Raw genomic sequence first — 20602 nt, forward strand, 5'->3', positions numbered from 1 at the left:
GGCCGCGGCCCCTCCGCTCCGGACTGTGCGAGTGACCGGTGGTTGCTTCCCCTTCCCCCGCAGAGCAGCAAGATGCTGAACTACAGCCCCGCGGGGGTCGGCGGGTGCCTGCTGGACAGGAAGGCGGTGGGCACCCCGGCCGGCGGCGGCTTCCCTAGGAGGCACTCGGTGACGCTGCCCAACGCCAAGTTCCACCAGAGCCAGCTCCTCGGCGGCCTCAAAGGGGAGCCCGCGCCCGCGCTCGGCCCCCGGGAGAGCCGCTTTCGAGACCGCTCCTTCTCGGAGGGCGGCGAGCGGCTGCTGCAGCAAAAGCAGCCCGGGGGCCAAGTGAACTCCAGCCGCTACAAGACGGAGCTGTGCCGCCCCTTCGAGGAGAACGGCGCCTGCAAGTACGGCGACAAGTGCCAGTTCGCCCACGGCATCCACGAGCTGCGCAGCCTCACCCGCCACCCCAAGTACAAGACCGAGCTCTGCCGCACCTTCCACACCATCGGCTTCTGCCCCTACGGGCCGCGCTGCCACTTCATCCACAACGCCGAGGAGCGGCGCGCGGTGGCGGGCAGCCGGGAGCCCCCCCCTGCCGACAGACCCCGCCTACAACACAGCTTCAGCTTCGCCGGCTTCCCCAGCGCCGCCGCCCCCGGGCTGCTGGACAGCCCCACCTCCGTCACCCCGCCGCCCATGCTGAGTGCCGACGACCTGCTGGGCTCCCCCACGCTGCCCGACTGCGCCAGCAACCCCTTCACCTTCTCCAGCCAGGAGCTGGTCAGCCTCTTCGCCCCCAGCGTGGGGGTGCCGGTGCCCGGCGGGAGCTCCCCCACCGCCTTCCTGTTCAGGCCCATGTCCGAGTCTCCTCACATGTTCGACTCGCCGCCCAGCCCTCAGGACTCGCTCTCCGACCAGGAGGGCTATCTGAGCAGCTCCAGTAGCAGCCACAGCGGCTCCGACTCGCCCATCCTGGACACCTCCAGGCGCCTGCCCATCTTCAGCAGACTCTCCATCTCCGACGACTAAGCGGGTTCCTCCCGCTCCCCCCTCGGTGGCGATGTTAAGCTGACCCCCCGCCTCCCTACCCCCCAGCTGGATGTTAACGCGTCCGCCTGCCTGTCGCACACCCATCGGCTCCAACCTTAAGTGCCAAATTACGACGAGAAGCAATAACGTTTACAAAATTAGTGCCTTGTAACACTTTCACTGTGACTCTATTACCTCTCCGGCTGCAGAGGGCACCGCAGCTCTGCGCGCTTCCAGATGTGCAGGATGTGCCCGCGCCCGGCTCCCCCCGCTGGCTGCCTCCTGCACCGCCCCCCGGCTGCAGGCACGTGGCAGCGTTAACATCCAGCCCCTTGCCTCGCCCCTCCGCCTGCCTGCGGGGAGGGTGAGCTGAGAACAGAGCGGTTGTGACACGAGCGGGACTTCGGCTGGGAGGACGACGAGCGAAAAAGATGGCAGAAAGCAAAAGAGGTGGACTGTGCTGGGAGAGACTCGATTTTGGTGCTAAAAGTTCCTCGTGTATTCGTGTGACATCTTAACAACAAATAAAGAAACGGGGTGGGGCGGACGGAAGTCATTCCACACATACACACGTTCGTGTAAACAAAGTTCCAGTAGACATAGCTTTAATGGTTTTGCTCTAGAGTACCTTAGACCTATCTTAGAGCACTCACGCCAAGCTTTTATTATTATTTTTTTTTCTGGGTTTTTAATTTTGTATAACTTCAGAAATTGGAGAGCAAATTTTGCTTGTCACTGCACAACAATATAAAAAAGCTTATTTAACTTATCAAAACGTATTTATTGCCGAAACCTATGCTTTTTTGTTAATTTTGTTCATATTTATCGGGATGATGAATCCATAGAATATATTCTTTTATGTTTAAATTATGATCTTCCATATTAATCTTAAGATTGTGAAGTGTCTTTTCCTTTTTTTTTCCCCCACAGTTTAATATATTATACTACAATGACATTTTTTGTAACTTTACACTTTTTTTGGTTATTTTATTTTAAAAAATGAAAAATTAATTTAAAAAAATGCAAAAAACTGTGTTTGGATTATTTATTTTAGAATTTCCCCCCCCCTTTTTTTTTTGTGTTGGACTGCAAATTGAGTTAATGTGCTTCTTTGCCTTTCCTTTCCTCCTCCTCTTCCCCTGCCCTGGGTCTTGCCAAGTGGGCTACAGAATGTACATATGTGAGCTCTGTGCGAGGCAGTGTGGAAGGAAGACCTTTTTCTTCCTCTTTTTGTATAGATTCAAGGAGAAAAGCCTTGAGCTCCAAGTGCCTATCTGAAGACATTCCAAATACAGTTTGTCTTTGCGTTTCTGTATCCAAGTTTGGAGTTTTCCTTGCCGAGGTGAACGGGACTGGCACAAAGAGAATAATGAATGTAATTTTTTTCCCCCCTGTTACTGTTCACTACATTGCTTTCTCTTCCTCTTTGTGTGAGTTTATTTAAGAGAATCTCTTTTGTAACGACTGTTTGCAGTTTAAATCAATAAACCCCAAGTTTTTTCAAGAAAATGACAGTGGTTTTACTTGCAGAAATCAAGGCGCTGGCTTTAGGCGACCACTCACGTGCAGCTGTTTCTCTCCCTTTCTGTGAGGCACCCGCCAAGGTGCTCAGCACCTTCCTTCACTCCTGCAGGTGCAGCTGGTCAGCCACCCAGCTCAGGGGGTACGAAGGTCAGCCCCGGTGAGTGCCCAGCCCTGGTCTTTAGCCTTCTGTCTCTTAGGGAGCCTCCTCCCCTCCACCTGTCTCCTCTCGCCCCCTCTGTCCCTGCTGGCTTACTCTCTGCTCAGTGTAGCTTGTGCCTTGAGCTGGATGGCCCGTGCTGTGCTTTGGGTGGGGTTCTGGTGGGGTGCTGAGTGGTGTAGGTTTCCCAGACCTCTGGCCCAGCTTGGTGGTGGTGGTGGGCCTTGGTGGTAGAGTGGCTGAGGTGGAGTCCCATTTTGCAAGGGAGGAGCATGTAGATCGCCAGCAAAGTACATGCAGCTGATCCTAATGTTGCATTCAGGGCCTTGGACTCATGGGACCACCAGCCACCAATCCCAGAAACTTCTGCAGCCAGTGTTTGTATTTAGGGACTCCTCTTTGCCACTGCTGCTCATGGTGCAGCTCTTGTTTTCTTCACCTTCGAGCTCTTTGGAGGAGGCTTGGCGCTCTGCATCTGAAGCTGTTCCAGCTCGCTTCTAAATCGGGGGTGGAATATTGCTGCTGAACCACTGCTCGGTCAGTTGTCTTGACATGCCTCAACATTAGGGAGAGATGTTTCCTAACTCATGTTGGAAGAGTTCCTGCAAAACAAAAGCTGCGGGATACCTCGGGGCTTGCACCAACACACCTTCCTGCTGCTGGTTTTGTGCAATGCGCTTTCTTGTGTGGTCTGGCAATGAAGGTGAGCTTGGTGGAGGAAAGATGGTGGAAGGGGAGCGTGATTGCTAAGGGCTGGTTCCCATGAGCAGTACAAAAGTTGCATGGGGAGTTCACTTGGCAGATGCTGATGTAACTAGCGTGCAGCACGGTCTGCATGTAAGAGAAGAGCCTCAGGTACAGCCCGGTACTGCTCCATGGCCTACGCCAAGGATGTGCTGTGGCCTGGGAGGCCGGTGCCCAGCTGCAGCCTGGACCTGCTCCTTCCCAGCTGTGAGAGCAGAGCCTTGGCCCCAATGCACAAGGCTTGTCTGATCTGGAGAGGATCCCGAGCCTGTCACAGGGCGCATATGTGGAGCTGAAACTGCCCGCTTCCTCTTTGGACTTTCTGCATGGCTCTTCGAACAATCTTTGCACAGTTAATAATTGATGAAGAAATAGCTGTACAGTTCCACGATGCTATTGATATGACAAACAACTGTGAAGCTGTGCTTAAAGTAGGTCTTTGTGCTGCTTGTATGCTTTCCTTGTCTTTCCAGGGCACTGGTTCTGGGATACCAGCACTACTTTTCTTCAGTGAGTTTAATCTCTGTCACTTGGTGCTTTGCTTTTTGAAATTAACCCTGAGCTCGGTCACATGGAGAACAGAGAAGAGCCAAGTAAGCACCATCAGGCATTTTATGTAATAATTTATACGAGAGAGTGCGTGCACATGAGAGCCTACAGAAACATGGGATATGCCCTATCTGATATCATTAAGGTTCATTGTGGCTCAGGTGTATGGCAGCACATAGTCTGGAGAGACTTCTGTTCCCTTGGATGAGCTGTGAGTGTATTGTTTCTTACAGAGTTCTCATCCGTCTCCACTAGAGGTTTGATGCGTGTTTGTAATATCCTTACCAAAGCTCAGAAGAGTAGATAGCCCTTCCTGAAAGGAAGATTGTGAGGGACGCACTCCTCTGATATAGGGGCTTGTTGATGCTCTGGCTCATTTGTTGATTGCATGGGACTCTCAGGTGGCCAGAAGGAAAGGGCTGGCTGGGCTGTGTGCTGGCACAGTCACTCCCACATGAGTGCATTGGTGCAATTTTCAAGTTGCACGTACAGCTCTTGCTGCTGCACAAAGGGACACTGAAGGTATCTGTCTGGCTGTTCCTCATGCATTTCTGGTTACAGTCATGGATGTTTGCTGTGTCCCTGACAGGGGCTTGGGTCCTTGCCTTTGGGCAGCAAACATTAGCTGATATGTATTTTTTGGCTTAGAATTTGAGTCACTCTCAAGCTGCACCTTTACTGTACCTAGTTGTCCCTGGAAATTATAACCAGCAGTATGGCTGTCTGTGCCATACAGTCAGGAGGCACGTGGTGACTTTGATCTGCAGAGCTACAGGTGGCTCATATCCCATCTGGTAGCTGCCTTTCCCTTCCCAGCACTGATGGCAGCTGTAGGTGTCCCAGAAACTAGGCCACCTTGCTAATGGGCCACATATAGCTCTTGTACTGAAACACCTTCAGTTTTGCAGTTGGTGGCTGTGGAAATGAAGTTTCTCATTTCTCGAGCATCTCTGTAGGTGAGAGGTGTGAAGTGGAATAGGGTTACTGTGTTGTTGTTCTTAAAGGTCATTGGTTACGGTCTAGTTTTGGCCGACCTTTGCCCAAAGCCACTCATTGATAAGTGTGTGTTGTGCCACGATTGCACGTAACACTTTAAAAACCCTTGAAATGCTGAAAGTTCAGCACTGTCATGAGATTGGGAGGCAGAAAAGAAAGAACTTGGAGAAACTTCTTCTCCGAGTAGAAATACGCCTGTTGAAAGCAAATCTGGACTTACGATCTATATGATTCCTGCTGGGAGGGCTTGGGCCGAAATGGAGCTGGGAGCTGCTGTTGCAAATCACAGAGGGAAGGCTGGGCTGTGCCATCCATCACAAAACAGAGATGTGGTGGGACAGAAACTGAAGGGACATGGTTAGAGATGGGAAGCACGAGAAAAGTTAAAGAGATCAAGTCCACAAAACACAGGGCTGGCAGGGGTGGGAGATGCCATGCTGTCTTGAGTCTGAAGACTTCCTAACTACTGGTGGTTGGATGCACAAATGCTATGAACTGGGTCCCTGCAGTGGGGCTCAAGCAGCGGTATAGGGAAGGCCTGGATAATATTGCTTACTGTACGCAATCTGATGAATGTGCCCAGGGATAGGAATGAGTAGTAAGGATGCAGTAATGCATGAGAAAGCCACAGCATGCCCTTTACACTTGCTAATTGCTACAATTTGTGTGGCCTGCACTGGGGAAATCTGGCATGTGCTTGAATCTGGAGAAAGACGCTTTGGGAGTTGGAAGGAAGGAGGTGCAGCGGGCGGTGTGTGTGTAGGAGAGGCATCTGGACCCAGTGCCAACTGCGTGCAGGGGCTTTGGGCAGGAGGAAGCTGGGAGGAAGGGGGAGATACCCAGCACAGAGAATGTCTTGAGGTGAGGGGCAGCAGACAGGGCAGGCATGCTCCTGTGAGTGCCAGGAGGGACGGGAGGCTCGCTTGGTGGGGATTTGGGGACAAGCGTCTTCTGGGGCCTTGTGGAGCAGCAGCCTTTGGAGCACTCAGCCCAAAATGTTAGAAGAGGATTCTTCTGGGTGATGTAAAATGTCTTTTGTCTGGACACTCTGGCCCGTGGAGCAATGCCTGTTCCTCACAAAGCCTGCGCTTATTCCCTAGAATACTTGCAGAAGAAAAAAAAGTTCCTCTAAGACACCCTAAACCAATACCTGCTGTGACTAAGCCCTGTGGGCAGCTCCGCAGCTGATTTATATCCACCCCCTCCAAAGCAAAGGGGTTAGAGTGGAAACAGACGCTGCGTTAAACATAGCCGAGGGCACCCAGCAGCACAATTCTGCAATAAAGTGGGGAGGAAACGGGACTAAGGGGCGGCTGCTGCCAGGCATGACGCGGTTTCGTGTTTCCTCGTAGGCAGAACAGACCTCCTTTTGGCTGGTGCAGCTTTATGGGCTCGGCTGGGTTTATTATACTGCGAATGTTTTGAATTCCACGTCTTAATTTCCAGAGAGGCTTTGCTTAACTTTTGCTTTTTTTCCCCAGTTTTGATTTTTTTACTACCACTGCCTTAACCTCTTCTTTTCAACTGGGTTTTGGTCTAAACTGCTGTTCTCTGAGCAAACACAGAGCTCGCGTTCCCGCTGCCTGGCCTTCAGCTGCAAATTAATCTCTTTTCGTAGTTCCATTTTATGTCCGCCCACTCTCCCCACCACATTAACTCAGTCAACACATGGAAGTGAAATTTTTCCATGCAGGATCCTGTGGGTTGTGAGGCTGTGAGCAACACGTGACTGCCAGCTCCAGAATCTGCTTGCACCTCTGGGTGGAAGGAAGTTTCCTCATTGTGCACATATCCAGCGAGGGTCGGTGTGGTGTGAAAGGCCACTTCTCAGTGCGGCTGTTCTGTCTCTTTGGGGCTTATCACCTTCCTGGAGTGGAACAAATAATGATGATGCTGACAAAGACAGACAGAGTCTCGGCGGCCCTTATAGTGGATGTGCTTCTATATGATTCCTTTCACGTGAAAGCCTGGGAGGACTTTCAAGTGCTTTGAGCACTTGGCGAGTATAACTGCACCTATTCCACAGGTTGAAGAACCCGTGAGACACACAACAGCTAAGTAAAAGAGATTGTCTGGGAGTGGCGCGGCATCAGAGGAAGAGCTGCAAAAATAATTTAGGGCTCCCAATACTTTTTATCCTGTCTTAGTCTCCAGGCAACAGCAAATATTTCTCCTGAATGCTCTGGATGAGCAGATGCCAACGTTGATTCACAGGAAAAGGATGTAGCCACGCAAGCCCTAGAAATGTTGTTTGGGATGGTAGCCACGGCCCCTGAGGAGACATTAATCCATATGGAGCAAACGCCAGTGAAGTTATTTCTTGAAGCTATTGCTGTATTTGCTACAAAGAGATTTCTTGAGCAGTCTAATGTGGGAGCCATCATGATTCACCCCAATTATAGCTACAGTGAGAGAATGTACTTCTTGGCTCTGGACTCTGGGGCACGAGCAAAGTCCTGCTTTACTAACATGTTGCAGCCACAAGTAATGAGGAAAGGTTATGTCCAAGGCCAACACAAGAGTGTAAAAAGTGTGCTTTTGCTTGGAAAAGGGTCAGTACTGAAAATGTGCAAAGCGGTCCCCTGCTTATTTTCTCTCAGCCTCAGATCTTGTGTGCTATGTTTACGATAAACCTCGTGATTTTAGACTTGCAAAATTATCAGGGGACTGAAAAGCCATGAACAGACCTAATTGACCCTCTCTTAAGAGTGCACAGCCAAAATACCTAGGGGAACTGCAGAAAACTATTTTCCTCTAAATTTAGTTAATGTGGCTTTGGATTCTCAGGCTGAATCTGCTGACCAAGATATTTTCCTTCTTCTGGCACTTTTCTGAACCAGCAAAACACTTTCAACGTGCATGAAAACAGCACTGGAAATGTTTTTAAATGCTCTGAAAGCTTGTTTCAAAAGCAGGCAGCCTGAGAGAACTGGAGGACAGGCAGCTGGACAAGGCCAGAGATCTCGTGATGGAGGCTGGAGACAGGCAGCCCATGGGGTTATCAATGTATCGTCCAGGTTGGCAGAGATTTCTAGTGAGTCATCTAGACCTTCAAACTTAACTATGACAGGACTGCTCTCATTATCCCCAAACCACCTCTCCGGCACAGAGAGTTGTCTTGCCTTAGCCTTGCTGTCCCCAGTGCGTTCCCATCTCAGGATAGTTCACTGCTCAGGCTGTTATAATTTAATATAACCTCTATAATTAATAATAATAAATTAATAATAAATTAATATATTAATAATAAATTAATATAACCTCTATAATTTCACCTAATATTTCCTCTAAATGTCTTCTGCGGAGGTTTATGGTCATCCCTTTTGCTTAACAAGACTAGAGCTCAGCTGCTAGATGAAGTCCTTGCTGTTCTCTTCACCAGCCTGGTCCCAGGGGATCTGCTTCTCCAAACTTTTCTGCCCTGCTCCCTTCCCATGTCTCTGCCATGAATAACGTGTCCTAAAACAGCCCTGTGCTTCACTTTCATCCTTGCTCTCTTCTCACTGATGCTATTCTGCCTCTGTTTTTTGTAGAATTTTGTGGAAATTCTTGGAAATGTATCCCTGCTGGGTTGCGTGCATGGACACTCATGTAGGAATATCCAGCTCCGATGGGAGTGCCATGCTCCACTGTCAGATACTCAGAGGAAGCTGTGCTCCTGCCCTTCAGCTTTCCTTTCTGAAGGAGAGATTCTCATCCCTGTCCCCAGGGAATGCAGGCTTTGAAACATAAGTTGATTTCTTCCCACTTATCATTATCTTTGTTTACATAAATTACAGCGCTTAACAGTGGCCATAAAATTATCCGTCCTTAAAAAAAAAGTCAGCTGTAGAGTTTGGCCCTGTGACCTCACTGATCAGCTCATTTCCAAAGGGCGAGCATGCAGAGGGGAAATAAACTATTCCTTCATATTGATCACAGATGTATGTCTCCCTTTTTTTGGCAACAACTGGCTTGCTTGGTGTCCCAGTGTTGGTCCCTGGGTCTTTCCCTGTGCACTCCATAGCTCTGAATTGTTCTGCCCAGCCCTTGCATTTAGGTTGCTCAGCTTTTCTCACTGGCAACTACCATAAATGAAGTTCTGTGTTGGGAAACAGGAAGTGATGGTCTTCTGGAGATGCTGGATCACCTCTGGGACTGTTGCAAGCTAAAGTATTTTTTATAATACATCTTGCCTGGAAGCTGAAGGGCAGACTGGCTGCTTTTTGTGAATTGCTCTTGACGCATGGTAAGAGCTCAGCACTGAGAATCTGGGTTCCAGTTGTGGTAAAGAAAGAGGACAATTAGATGCCTAATGTCTCCAAAAGAGAAAAAAGAAAGGGGAAAAAAAAAAGAGTCAATTCTATCTTATTTTAGGCACTAAACCCAGCAATTACGAATCTAACTGCCTGTCCTTACAGTCAGTGAGCTGGATAACCAACCATATCAGATTGACCATTTTCTGGCAGCTCTACCTACACCTAATTTCTGTCAATGGCTGAATGGGAGGGTGCAGGTTATTGGCTCTGTTGTGCTCCTCGCTATGTTGTGCTCCTATCATGCTGCTGGTTTATTGTCCGTAAAAAAAAACTTTGGCCCTCGGCTGATGTTACTTATGCCCTCCTACAATCTTTATAGGAGACCTTATCAAAATTGGTGTAAAAATATGGATGGCCCACAGAATGCTTACTAGGTCACCTCTATCTGTTCCTTCAATATTTCTTTCTAATTCAGTGTATGACTGTGTTGTCACATGCAAGATGATCAGCAAGTATAACCACCTTGGCTGATAGAACTACAAGCAATTAAGCCTTGAATGCCACAGTACTGTGAATGGAGGAGGAGAGCGAGGTCAGAGAGTGTGAGATGAGGTTTTCAATTCAGATACAAAGTGCATTCAATGTTTTCTGTCTTGTGTGGGCAACAGGGAACACAAGCTGGGTTTCAAAATGTGTGACTCATGGCAGCAGTAAACCGAGCTATGTGACAGATAGCAATGTGCCCAGTGTGGGTTCCAGCTCCCGGAGTCTCTCAGCTCCCAGCATGGCCACACCGGCTGTGCAAACCTTATCCTTGGCTCAGCCAAGACCTCCTGTCCTCCGAGTCTAAAAGCTCGCAATTAGTTACTTTCTAAAAGGCCTGAAGAAGTTTAAAAGCTATGCTGAGTTCAGTCCTTTAGGGGATGGAAAAACCCAAGTGTTACAGTAAGTGCCGTCATACCCAGTCTATCGCTGCTCCTCACAAAGCTGTGGGCTTGCACGTAATGCTTTTGTCAGCTTGGAGTTTTGCTGTCACATTAACTGCTGCTCTTTTCACATAGATGTAATGCTTTCCTACTGGGTCCCAGAGGCTTTATTTAGGTAGTGAAATGGCCTCTTTATTCATTGGTATATTGAAGACTGAGAGACAGCAGAGTTCAAGATTATAATGTATATAGTCAGGATTTTGAAACAATGCATTTTCTGCCTTTTTCCAGTATATGGAAATTAGCTGTGGGCAGGCCAGAGCTGGCAGAATTGTGGATCACTTCAGGTTTTGCACATCTATTGCACGTGGCCTCTCTGGTGAGACTGGGGCTGCCCTGATCTTCCAGCTGTCCAGCAATGAAGGGTGGTCAGGGATCCAGCCTGCTCCATTTAAGTGAAATATGAAAAGTATACATGAAATCGAATGCTAAAAAAGTAAATTCAGTTCAGCTCCAGGTAAAGGCTATGCACAATCTCCTTTTCAATACTCCTTGAGTCGTATAACTGATCCTGAACTATTATCATTCAGTCTGCCAATAGAACAAACCACAATATTCAATATAAAGTCATACAAGAAGAGGGGAAGAAACCGCAGTTTGGCAGTGAGCATCTGAGCAGTGGGGAAACCAATGCTTGGTGGGGGCTGGAGACTCCAAATCCAGACAAGGGCCTCCAGCCCACAGACTGTGCAGGATTTCAGGTGCTTCCAGTGCAGCTGGGCTGAGGGACCAGCAGAAAAACTGCTCCTGAAAGTGTCTTTACATTGGCTCTAAACAGTGTTTTCTGGAGAAAGAGAAGATGAGAAAGCAAAGAAAAGAGAAGAAAGAAAATGAAAGAAATGGAAAGAAAAGCAGAGGAAAGAAAGGGAAAGAAAAGGAACAAGAGAAAAGGAAAGAACAGTGAAACTGATATCAGGAAAAGAAACAAGTCCCAAACAAACATGTTTGTGTTAGAGGAAATGGATTTTTGAAACCTTGCAATGTTTGGTCTTTTGGGTTGTCAGCAGTGCGTTGCGTGCTGAGCACAGGGCAGTGTGATGGAAATACCTATGAAGGCAGCCTTACCGAGGTACTGTACCAGGAAATGCTCCGCTTTCTTGACTGCCTCGCGCACGATACTATGGTTAAACCCAAGAGCATGCCTCATCATAACATGTGCCTTATCAACCTCGCTATCTGATGACAACAGCAGCCCTCAGGAGACCAGACTGACATCATCCAAAACCTCAGTAGTTCAGAGCACAAGCTGATGTAGCTAGGCTACCCGCCGTGCAGGACTGTTTATCTGTTTGTACTGAACTCACAGACGCTTTGTTAGAGGAAGAGAAATATAAAAATCAAGCCCAAACAGCTTTTTAAGAAATGTTTCTCGTAAACTATCACGCTATTTAGCACATGAATTCAGAGGAGGAGGTTTTTACCCTTTCATTTAAGTAGAAATAGTCTGGTTCGCAGCTTTCTGCAGCAGTGAGAGGGGGAGAGAAGCCCAAAACACCATTGCTGCCTTAAAGAGAAGTGGCACCACTGGTGATTTGGTACCAGTCCCCATTCCCAGCCAGCCCAGATGTCCTCGGATCTGGCTGTGGAGTTTGGACTCACTCCACATGAGGCAGGGGCCAACTGTCGGTCTGGCTGAGCTCTGCACCCTCACATCAAGGTCCAGGGCTGGGTGGTTCAGTCACTTTGGTCTCCTCTTTCGGTTACTGCCAGATCACAGCAGCAAACCACATGGCTCTGGCCTCCTGGCCTCCTCTCTAATGTAAGACGAGGGGAATTTCTGCAGTAACAGAAATAAGAAACAGAAAATAGACCAGGCTCTTCTTGTGTAATATTCACAGAGTGCTCTGTTTTCAATTTGCCTTCCCTGTCCCGGGTTCTTCAAAACACCTTCTCTCATTTACGTCAGCATAGATTTACCACACCCCACTTATTTCAGACCTGGATAGCCCCATGGAAAAAGATTACCAGCCTTTCCGAGTGCAGCTTTATGTCTCAGACAAAGGAAGATCATACGGGGCCATATTTATTTGTGAGCTGCCTTTATGTTTGCACAGCACCTAGCACAAGTGAGCCTGGAGTCTGCTGTACTACAAAATCGTTCTAAAAACAGTCAATGCTTTTAAGTGCTGTTTTTCTTCTTTTCTTTTTCCAAATTGCACGATGAGCTTTCAGAGGGAAATGAAGCCGGATTTAAGCACTGAATGCATGCATAGCAACAAGAGGAGGGCCATCCAGCACAAGGATGCTAAGTGTCCTTTTACAGCCCCCATTGAGGCCCAGCACCCACCTCCCGGGGCGATGCAGGGCATGGCTGTGCCGTGACCCAGGGCGAGGAGCAGCTTCCCCGATTCCACTCTGGAAGGTTTGAGATGTACAAATCTGTACTGGGATCTGGGGAACGGGGAAGCATTGCCAGGAGTCGGGAGCTGTTGCTGTGGCCAAGCTGTCCATTGGTGCTACCTCTGCCTGAATGGGAAGACAAGGTGGCACTGGGATTTTGGCCACCAGTCCTGCTCTGTGCTCTCACTCTTCAGGAGCTGGTTTCCAGAAGAGGCCTCCACCTTGCAGGCAGTGATGCAGCCTCACTACACTCCTGCTGCCCTCACAAATTGCTCGTCCTTACCTCCCACCCACCCGTGCAGCTCCAGTGGCAGTGAGGTTGGTATGACTAACCCGCCAGGTACAAGTGTGAGCAAAGGTTTTGTTGTGTCACAGAGTACGGCACACTGAGAGCATGTGCATGGGAATTACCTGGCACACGTCTGCTTTTTTCATGCACCTGCATACAGTTATAATACAGGCATGAGCTGAGGCCCATCACAGGTATCTCCTCACTCCCCAGGAAGTAAAGCTGGAACTTCAAGGCAGAGTTGCTGCGAACACTTGCCATAGTTAGGCTGGCCTTTCATGCTGCTATAAATCTTCACTGCTACCAAGGGAGATGGGGGATTGAATACCACCCAACAAAAGAAAAAAAGAGTTTGTTTATAGCTGGCAAGTAGGGAAAATTGACTCAATGCTGGTCTGGCTCAAGAGGATTGCTGGAAAAGGGGTCTGGTGGAAATAAAGCCCCTTTGGACAGAGCATTAGCTAAACCCAGCTATGCCTCATGGTTGCAGAATGCCTCCCATATCTAGTGTGGGTAGCTAAAAGTGTTTCTCTGAAGCACACTGTTATTCTCCATTTTGTTGGACATACTTCTTGGTCTTTGCGAACTTCAGGATACACCGAGAATGCAGTGTGCCACAGGGGGAAGCTTAGAGAAAGACTTGATTAGAAGGTGGAATAATTTTAAATGCCTTCTCCTGCAGTACTGTCTAAAACATTCCTCTTCTGAAGTATTTTTGGTTTGTCTCTGCCTGATAACCCTGATCTGGCCTTGCTCTGTTCTTTCATTAGCGGTTTGGTTGATTTACTCACATCATTGCTAAAAATACTATAAAAAAATAACGTTGTATAAACAGCACCCTGAAAGGTGGTTGAGATGGACTTGGTGAGAGACACAGGTGGAGTTTCTCAGGTTTAGAGACAGTGTCTGGACCTGCTTTCCTCAAGAGGAAAGCCCTTGAACGGCTCTTGTGCAATATGCTGATGGTCTGAGTACCCACATCACAAACTCCCCATGACAATTGCCACCGATTGACCACTTGCGGGCCGTCTCCAGAGAGCAGCCGAGGAATGAATGAGTCATGGAAGCTGCATTCCCCTTCCCGCTGCTTCCCCGGGCCGTCCCGAGGAGGTGCCTTGACAACAGCAGAGGGAAGTTAGCACTGCTCTTTTTCATGCTGGGAAACAGTGATCAAACAAAGATCTCCCGCTTCCACTCGCACCAAGGCAGCATTTTTTATTAGCACTACCTAAATGTTGTTGTACTGAAAGAACAAAATCAAGTAGAGCTAGGCACATTACTTTGTTAAATAATTGATTCCGTGCTCCTTCGGGCCAACATAATGTATCATATCTACAAACGGCTTTAGCAGGAAACAAGCAGAAATATTGCCATGCTTAGGTGCTGTGGCATCTAAATGCTATTTTTCATTTTAGAATGATTTTGTCAGGAGTGAGTTTGGTTACATTTTAATCGTTGCTAAATGAAACAAACCTGAAGAAAAAAAAAAAAAAGGAAACAAATAGGTTAAATGTTTGGCGCTTTTCTGAGTAGAGAGTTCCTATTTGAGAGGAAAAAAGAAGGTTCCATTCAATGAGGAAACTGAATTCTTTTTATTTGCAATCTGCCTGGAACAGTAATCAGTTGTTCACATGGCTCCACTACTGTTGCTCAGATATAAATACCAGCGGGCCCAAGCATGGAGGGATTCAGAATTTCCCTCGAGGTGTATTCAAGATAAAAAACAACAACAGCAAAGTGTGAGTTTAAAAGGCTTAAAGGAATTTCTTTCTCAGCACTGGTAGCAGTGCTGAGTAGACTTACAGGGCTAAGTCAGTGCAGGGCTTGCCTTAGCCACAGCCCTTTTGCTAGGAAGGTGCCCTCACACTTATGCCCCAGCCACCATGCTGCCATCTCCTGCTCGGCTCTGAGGTGTGGGCTTCACATTATTTGTGGAATTTGGATGTGTCCTGGGGTGGCAGTGAGATGGGTGGACATAGCTCAAATGACTGCACCAAATACTCCCATGCTGGAGCTTGTCCTGACTTTTATGCTATGGGGGGATCCAGTTGTGCCAGAATACGCTGTGCTGATTTAGTGCTGAGCTGTGACTCAGCACCCATTAGAGGTTTTTAGCTTGCATGCCTGTGACGTGAGGTTACACAGACGCAACACTGAGCAAAGGAGTGTGGTCACAAGAGCTGTGATGGTAGTCACACTTCATCTCTTCTTTGGAGCCTCTGGCAGCAGGTGGGGGCCACACACCCTGGAACCCTCGTAGAAGGTGCTCTCTTGCCTTGCCTTTCTCCAGGCCTTGCTGCTACTGGGGGCAGAAAATGCCAGGGCAGGCTCCTTGCCTGCACCCAGCTGCTAATGACAACCAGGATCAACTCCTATCTGTGTCCGTGAGTGCGCAGGGCAGGGCAAGCGGCGATGGAGGCCTGGCACTGGGCCGGGCTGCAGAGTGGGAGGGCAGCCCGAGGAAGGCCTGTGCCTGCAGCCACAGCTCTGTGCGTCAGCGCGGGGCAGGCCCCGCACGTAGGACTGCCTGCCACAGCATGCCCCGTCACAGTGCTCGCCTCGCCAGCCAAACCTTGTGGTGCTCCGGCACAAAGCCACGCGTTTGAGAACACGGCGTGCCGGGCGTTGTTAGCCACACTTCCGCTGTGGTTTGTTTTGTTCCTGTGCTGCTGCACAAGCTCAGGCTGGTGGGGCAGGGGGGGGACGCCGTGCCTCTCGCAGGGTGCCTGGGCCGCCCTGGCTCTGCGTCACACACGGCCCTGTGCTTCAGGTCGTTACTGGGAGGGACGGAGAGCTCAGGGGCCGTGGGAGCTGAAATAGGACAGAGCATCCTCTGGGAGCTCTCACTTCTGTTGGCTGAGTTCAGGTACTCCCAAGGAGTCTTGCCAGTGTTGTGCAAGGTGCCATGTGGGGAGAGCGCTGGGAAAACAGCGACTTAACCTGGGAGAGCACAAGGAGTAGTGACGCAAAAGTCTAGGGAACAATGCTCTGGGAACTGTTCTACTGGAAAGGGCTGTGCGATGCACTAGTTTTGCAACACTGCCCTTCGATGGGGCGTCATCCACATATGCAGAGCCAGCAACTTTAGGCTGCTGCAGTGTGTCTTCCTACGGTCACATCCTACACCCATCTGGAGATGGCAGCTACTGCAGGAACACAGCGGTGCGTTTGTTTGGGGCATCGTCTCCTTGGGAGCACACGACATTCCTGCACCTCCGGGATATCTCCTGATGACTCACGGGCTCCAGGAGGGTCGGGGATTGGTTGCTTCCTGTAAATTACCTGAATGGCCCACAATTGGCTTTAATGAGCGTCTCCTTTCCCTTTACAGACTGTCACAGCAGCTCTTAGCAGGAGCTTCTGCACAAGAGTCCCCGTGTTAGGAAAGAGTACGTCTCTGCAGGGCAACGGGGGTACCAGGATGCTGGAAACCACCGTCTTTGCCTGGACACAGCTGAATTTGCTGTTTTTTCAGGGCTCCTCGTAAAGCCAAATCTCGGAGATACTGAAGTTTTGTGGATCATTATGATTTTTAATCCCCAGAAGAAGGGAAGCATCAAAAGGGATTTCTGGAAGTGCTACGTGATTAGTTTCCTACTGAGCAAAGTATTTTCTTATTGTAGAAATTGAATGGATTTGTTAATTGCATTTTGGGTTATCCAGGGCTCTGGATAGATTGTCCTTTACTCAAGGAAATGTAAATAAACACAGCTCCTCTGAACCCCTGCCTAGCTAAGCCAAATTGAGAGCAACTCATGTGAATGGTACTGTGGGCTGATGGTTACCGTAGGTACATGGTGTTAGAGCTGGGCTCCATTCTATGCAGAAATGGAGACTGGTCTGTAAAATGGATCAAATAATTCCCAGCTCCCTAAAGCACTTTGGAAGCATGTTGTGGTTTCGAATGGGTTTGCTGCGCTCTGTGTAAGATAAGCATACAGATAAGCTTTAGAAACTGAGGGAGTATTTTGAGTGCTAAAAGAAGGTTTTTTAGTACAAAAAGTACTCAAGCTCAAATTGCATCGAATTCATGTTTCACTCTAGGACTTATTGAAATTATAGAAAAAGAAAAAACAATATATCCCAGTCACAGTACTTTACAAAATCTCAGAAGTAACCAAAAACATCCGATAAACACTGTGCTATGCAAAAAAACTCAGTTTTATTTCCAGACAACTAGATAAGATGATCTTAACAGAGCTGTTAACTTGTGAGTAGATCTGTAACTCTCTGTTAACAGTAACCACATTAACTGCATTTAGGGTAAATGCAGAACACCAAACCGGCAGTGATGCATCACTTACACCCTATCTATATTGTATTTCAAGAGCAAGTGGTACTTGGCTAATGGGTTGGCCTGGCAGCTCAAAAGCAAATCTGCTTGCTGCACTGGTTTGTGTTTAGCAGCTTGAAGGGCATCAGTGCTGTTTCCAGCTGTCTGGGATACATGCGTGCAAGCGGTGCCTTTGATGAGAATACACATCTTGTTGAGATAGGTTAAAACTGAAAGCTTGAGTGAGATGAACCTGAGAGGGTTCCTGGCAGGGTTTCTTCTGCAACTCAGCTTCTTGAATCAGCAGCTTGGAAACAAATTGCAAAATGGTCCTAACAGATGTAATTGCTGTATGGGTTGAAGTGGCTATCTGCGCAGGAGCCTCTGATGTTGCACCGTTGTGCAGAAGTAGCGTCATCTCTGTTTGCTCATAATCTGACTGAGGTGGGTGGGACTAAACTGTATTGAGCCTCTGTCACTGCTTGGGTAGCGCATGGCAGGGCACGCATTTCACGTGGCACCTGCCACAACCACATAGCCGCACAGCCTTCATCTGGCCCCTTAGCCCCCCTTCTGCACTCGTCCTTACCCCCATGCCAGGAGAAGTCTGACCTCACCTGTGGTGCCCTGCTGTGCTGCAGGCCATGGCCTCCATGGTGGGAATCCCATCCGACCTTCTCGGCCCCTGCTGTTCCTGCCCTGTGCCATTCAGAAACTGTTAATCATCCTGAACTACTTACGGGTTTTGTGATCTTAAACAGGGCTTGAACTGAACTTTCTAGAGGTGAAAACATAATGTCTTACTGTAATTCATTTTACCAGCCAATCCTACCCTGAACCTAACAATATTTTAATCACAAAATCCAACCTCAAAACCCACAGAATTTTCAGTTACTGTATTTCATCACCACATGGCTCAAAACAACTCTTTTTTTTTTCTACCACCCTTGTTTTTTTACAGTGAATCACAAACCATGGAACTTAACAGACGGAAAAGACCCGGAGAAATTCTCTCTCACTAATCCTAGTGTATATAAGGAATAATATAATCAGAGTAAAAAAACATCTTTTTACAGTCACACGGGTATAGCAGAGTTCTAGGAGTCAGCCTCCTCTTTGTTGAGACAGATAGACCATTCTAAACAAGCAAAAAAGCGCTGCTGCTACAAAATGCTTGTGGTGATGCCTTTTTTAATCAGCCTAAGGAACAGAGCACTTTTTCCCCAGAAGACAATTCCATGCTCTATGAGATTTTACCATTACGCTTTATTTCCTGGTAGGTCTCCTGCTGTTCACTTTGCTGCTATTCTTGGCCATGCCTCCTTGAATCACACCAAGAAATAATTAACAACAATATAACTCTGGGTGTCAGCAGGTTTTGCCCACCAGAAGAATGTTAGCCGTCATGAATGCTCTGTGCAGTACCCACTAATATTGTTCAGCTGTTCCTGAGTAGGCTGGTCCCTCTTAGTCACCAATTTATTGGTGAGAAAACTGGGACACGGGAATTCAAACTCTCATAGAAAGACTAAAGGACAGCCAAGGGAGAACACCTGATCTTCGAGCTGTCACTCCTAAGCAACAACCACCTTTCTTCCCATGGTGATTACACTCCTGAGAAACAGTGGGTATTTCACAACCCGACTACATGTTTACAGTTCCCAGCCTCAGTATGCCCGGCCTTAGAGGTGCTGGGACAATGACTTCCCGTGCATGTAGTGCTTGCACTAAGGGGCTGGAATGGGACCCTCAGCCCTGGGCTGCATCCCAGTCTCACTGGCAGTGAAGTGAATCAGAATTACTCTGGAGTGAAGGACGTGTATCCAACAGCACCATCTCTGGCCTGCACAACTTTGCATAAAGCAGATGGCCCTTGTGTTTGGCATTGTTGGCCCCGCTTAACATCCATGCAGGCAATGGCCATACCTGGGATTGCCACGGTGGGGATGTGCAGAGCTTTCCCACCACCATCTCTGCAGGCTTCTCCAGGGCAGGACAGATCCAGCCACGGCCCAAATGGGATACCCTTTGCACCTTGATCAGCTTCATGCATCTTCCTCTTTGGGGGCTTGCAAAATTAGCGTTCATAGAGCTTCCCCCAGCCCTGTTCCCTCTAAGTTACACCCACATTTTTGTCATGAGTGATTCACTGTTAAAATAAAATATTTCTCCAGCTAGAATTCTATGCTATGTATTAGAAACAGCTGAGCTGCCTTAACAGCAAGTTGCCTGGGTGTCTGTGAGACCATGTGAGCCTGAGTGTATGGACATGCACACATGTGTACATATGCTTTCTCTGTTTTTAATTTGAGGTTCTCTTTTGCCCTTTCCACTCCTTTTCCTTTCAGTTTCTTCTATTTATTTATTTCCCCCCTCCCCCCCCTCCTCTGTGCATGTGAAATATATCCACAAACACATTCGGGGTTTGAAGAGCAATATAAAATGATCTCATCCATTCCTTTGTGGATAAACAGAAGGCCATGGAGTTATTTCACGTGGTACCAAAAAAAAAAAGAGTTAAACCAGATCAGTTCAAGTTAAACAAAGGAAAGCTTGAAATGAAATAACAGGAATAACATCCTTGGTTTGTTAGATTGAGGCATAATTACTTTCTCCAGGGCAATGATTGGGCATTTTGCACACTGCTGTTTTGGAGTGACAGTGCAGCTGTGTGCCACTCTGAAATTGGCACACGGTAAGTAATGGGGGCAGAGCTGTCAGATGGCAGGTTTCTTGGGGTGATAAAAAGGCTACAGGTGAGGTTATTGTAAAGGAAAATTCCAATGACTGTTTGCAGTATTTAGAGAACATAAACAAGAGGGTTGATGCTAAGATGTGTTCATATGTAAAGGTTGTTCCCGCATACATTATCACCCACTAAAGCCTTCCCCAGAAATCTCATGCATTCAGCTCCTTTGCAAAAGTTACAAAGCCAGGTAGGATGGGGATGTGGTGAAGGTAAGAACTGTTCTGGGAAACTAACCCCACAGCACATCTGCCATTCGGCCTGAAGGAGCACAGCACTGTCTTTGTGATATGATGCCACCAGGGCACACATCCCTATTCCACTCCCACCTCCATCATCTTCTGCCACTGTGTTCCAGCTGATGCCATCATGGCTGCCAGGACACCCTGCTCTCACCTGTGTGCCGGGGTGGGGGAAACAGATTTGGGTGCTTTGTTGTGGCCAGAAGGGCTTCAGCTGTGGGCCGTACAAGGCAGGAGCAGCCTCCACCTACTGCTCTGCAGCAGCTGAGGGCAATGAACAACTTAACAGGCCAAACAGGTAAGACAAGCACAGTGGCAGGGCAAGTTCCCCTCACGCTCACTCCACCACCTACAGCACTTGGAACCGAAGTCTCTACTTGAATGAAAGTGCAAGTGTTAGGTGTGGTGTATGAGTTATGCATGAAAAGATTAATGTGTTTAAGGGTAGAGCCTCAACTACCAGCTAACAGCCATGAATGAGCCTTGGGGCGAGCCCAAGCCAGCTTC

General features: G+C 48.3%; 1 protein-coding gene and 1 long non-coding RNA gene across 2 annotated transcripts; both read left to right on the forward strand.

The window, feature by feature from the left end:
• ZFP36L1 (ZFP36 ring finger protein like 1) lies at positions 1-2035 on the forward strand (the record flags this gene model as incomplete). The annotated part of the gene is made up of 1 exon (XM_010711539.3): positions 1-2035. A coding segment is annotated over one exon (1014 nt), but the record flags the coding sequence as incomplete, so codon positions are not given.
• Positions 2036-15706: 13671 nt separating this feature from the next.
• LOC109367774 lies at positions 15707-19454 on the forward strand. The gene is made up of 3 exons (XR_002115195.2): positions 15707-15996; positions 16166-16223; positions 16310-19454. It is a non-coding gene; the product is annotated as an uncharacterized LOC109367774 (long non-coding RNA).
• Positions 19455-20602: the final 1148 nt, after the last annotated feature.

The sequence above is a fragment of the Meleagris gallopavo genome, chromosome 5 (assembly GCF_000146605.3).
Source record: "Meleagris gallopavo isolate NT-WF06-2002-E0010 breed Aviagen turkey brand Nicholas breeding stock chromosome 5, Turkey_5.1, whole genome shotgun sequence".
Classification (NCBI taxonomy): domain Eukaryota; kingdom Metazoa; phylum Chordata; class Aves; order Galliformes; family Phasianidae; genus Meleagris; species Meleagris gallopavo.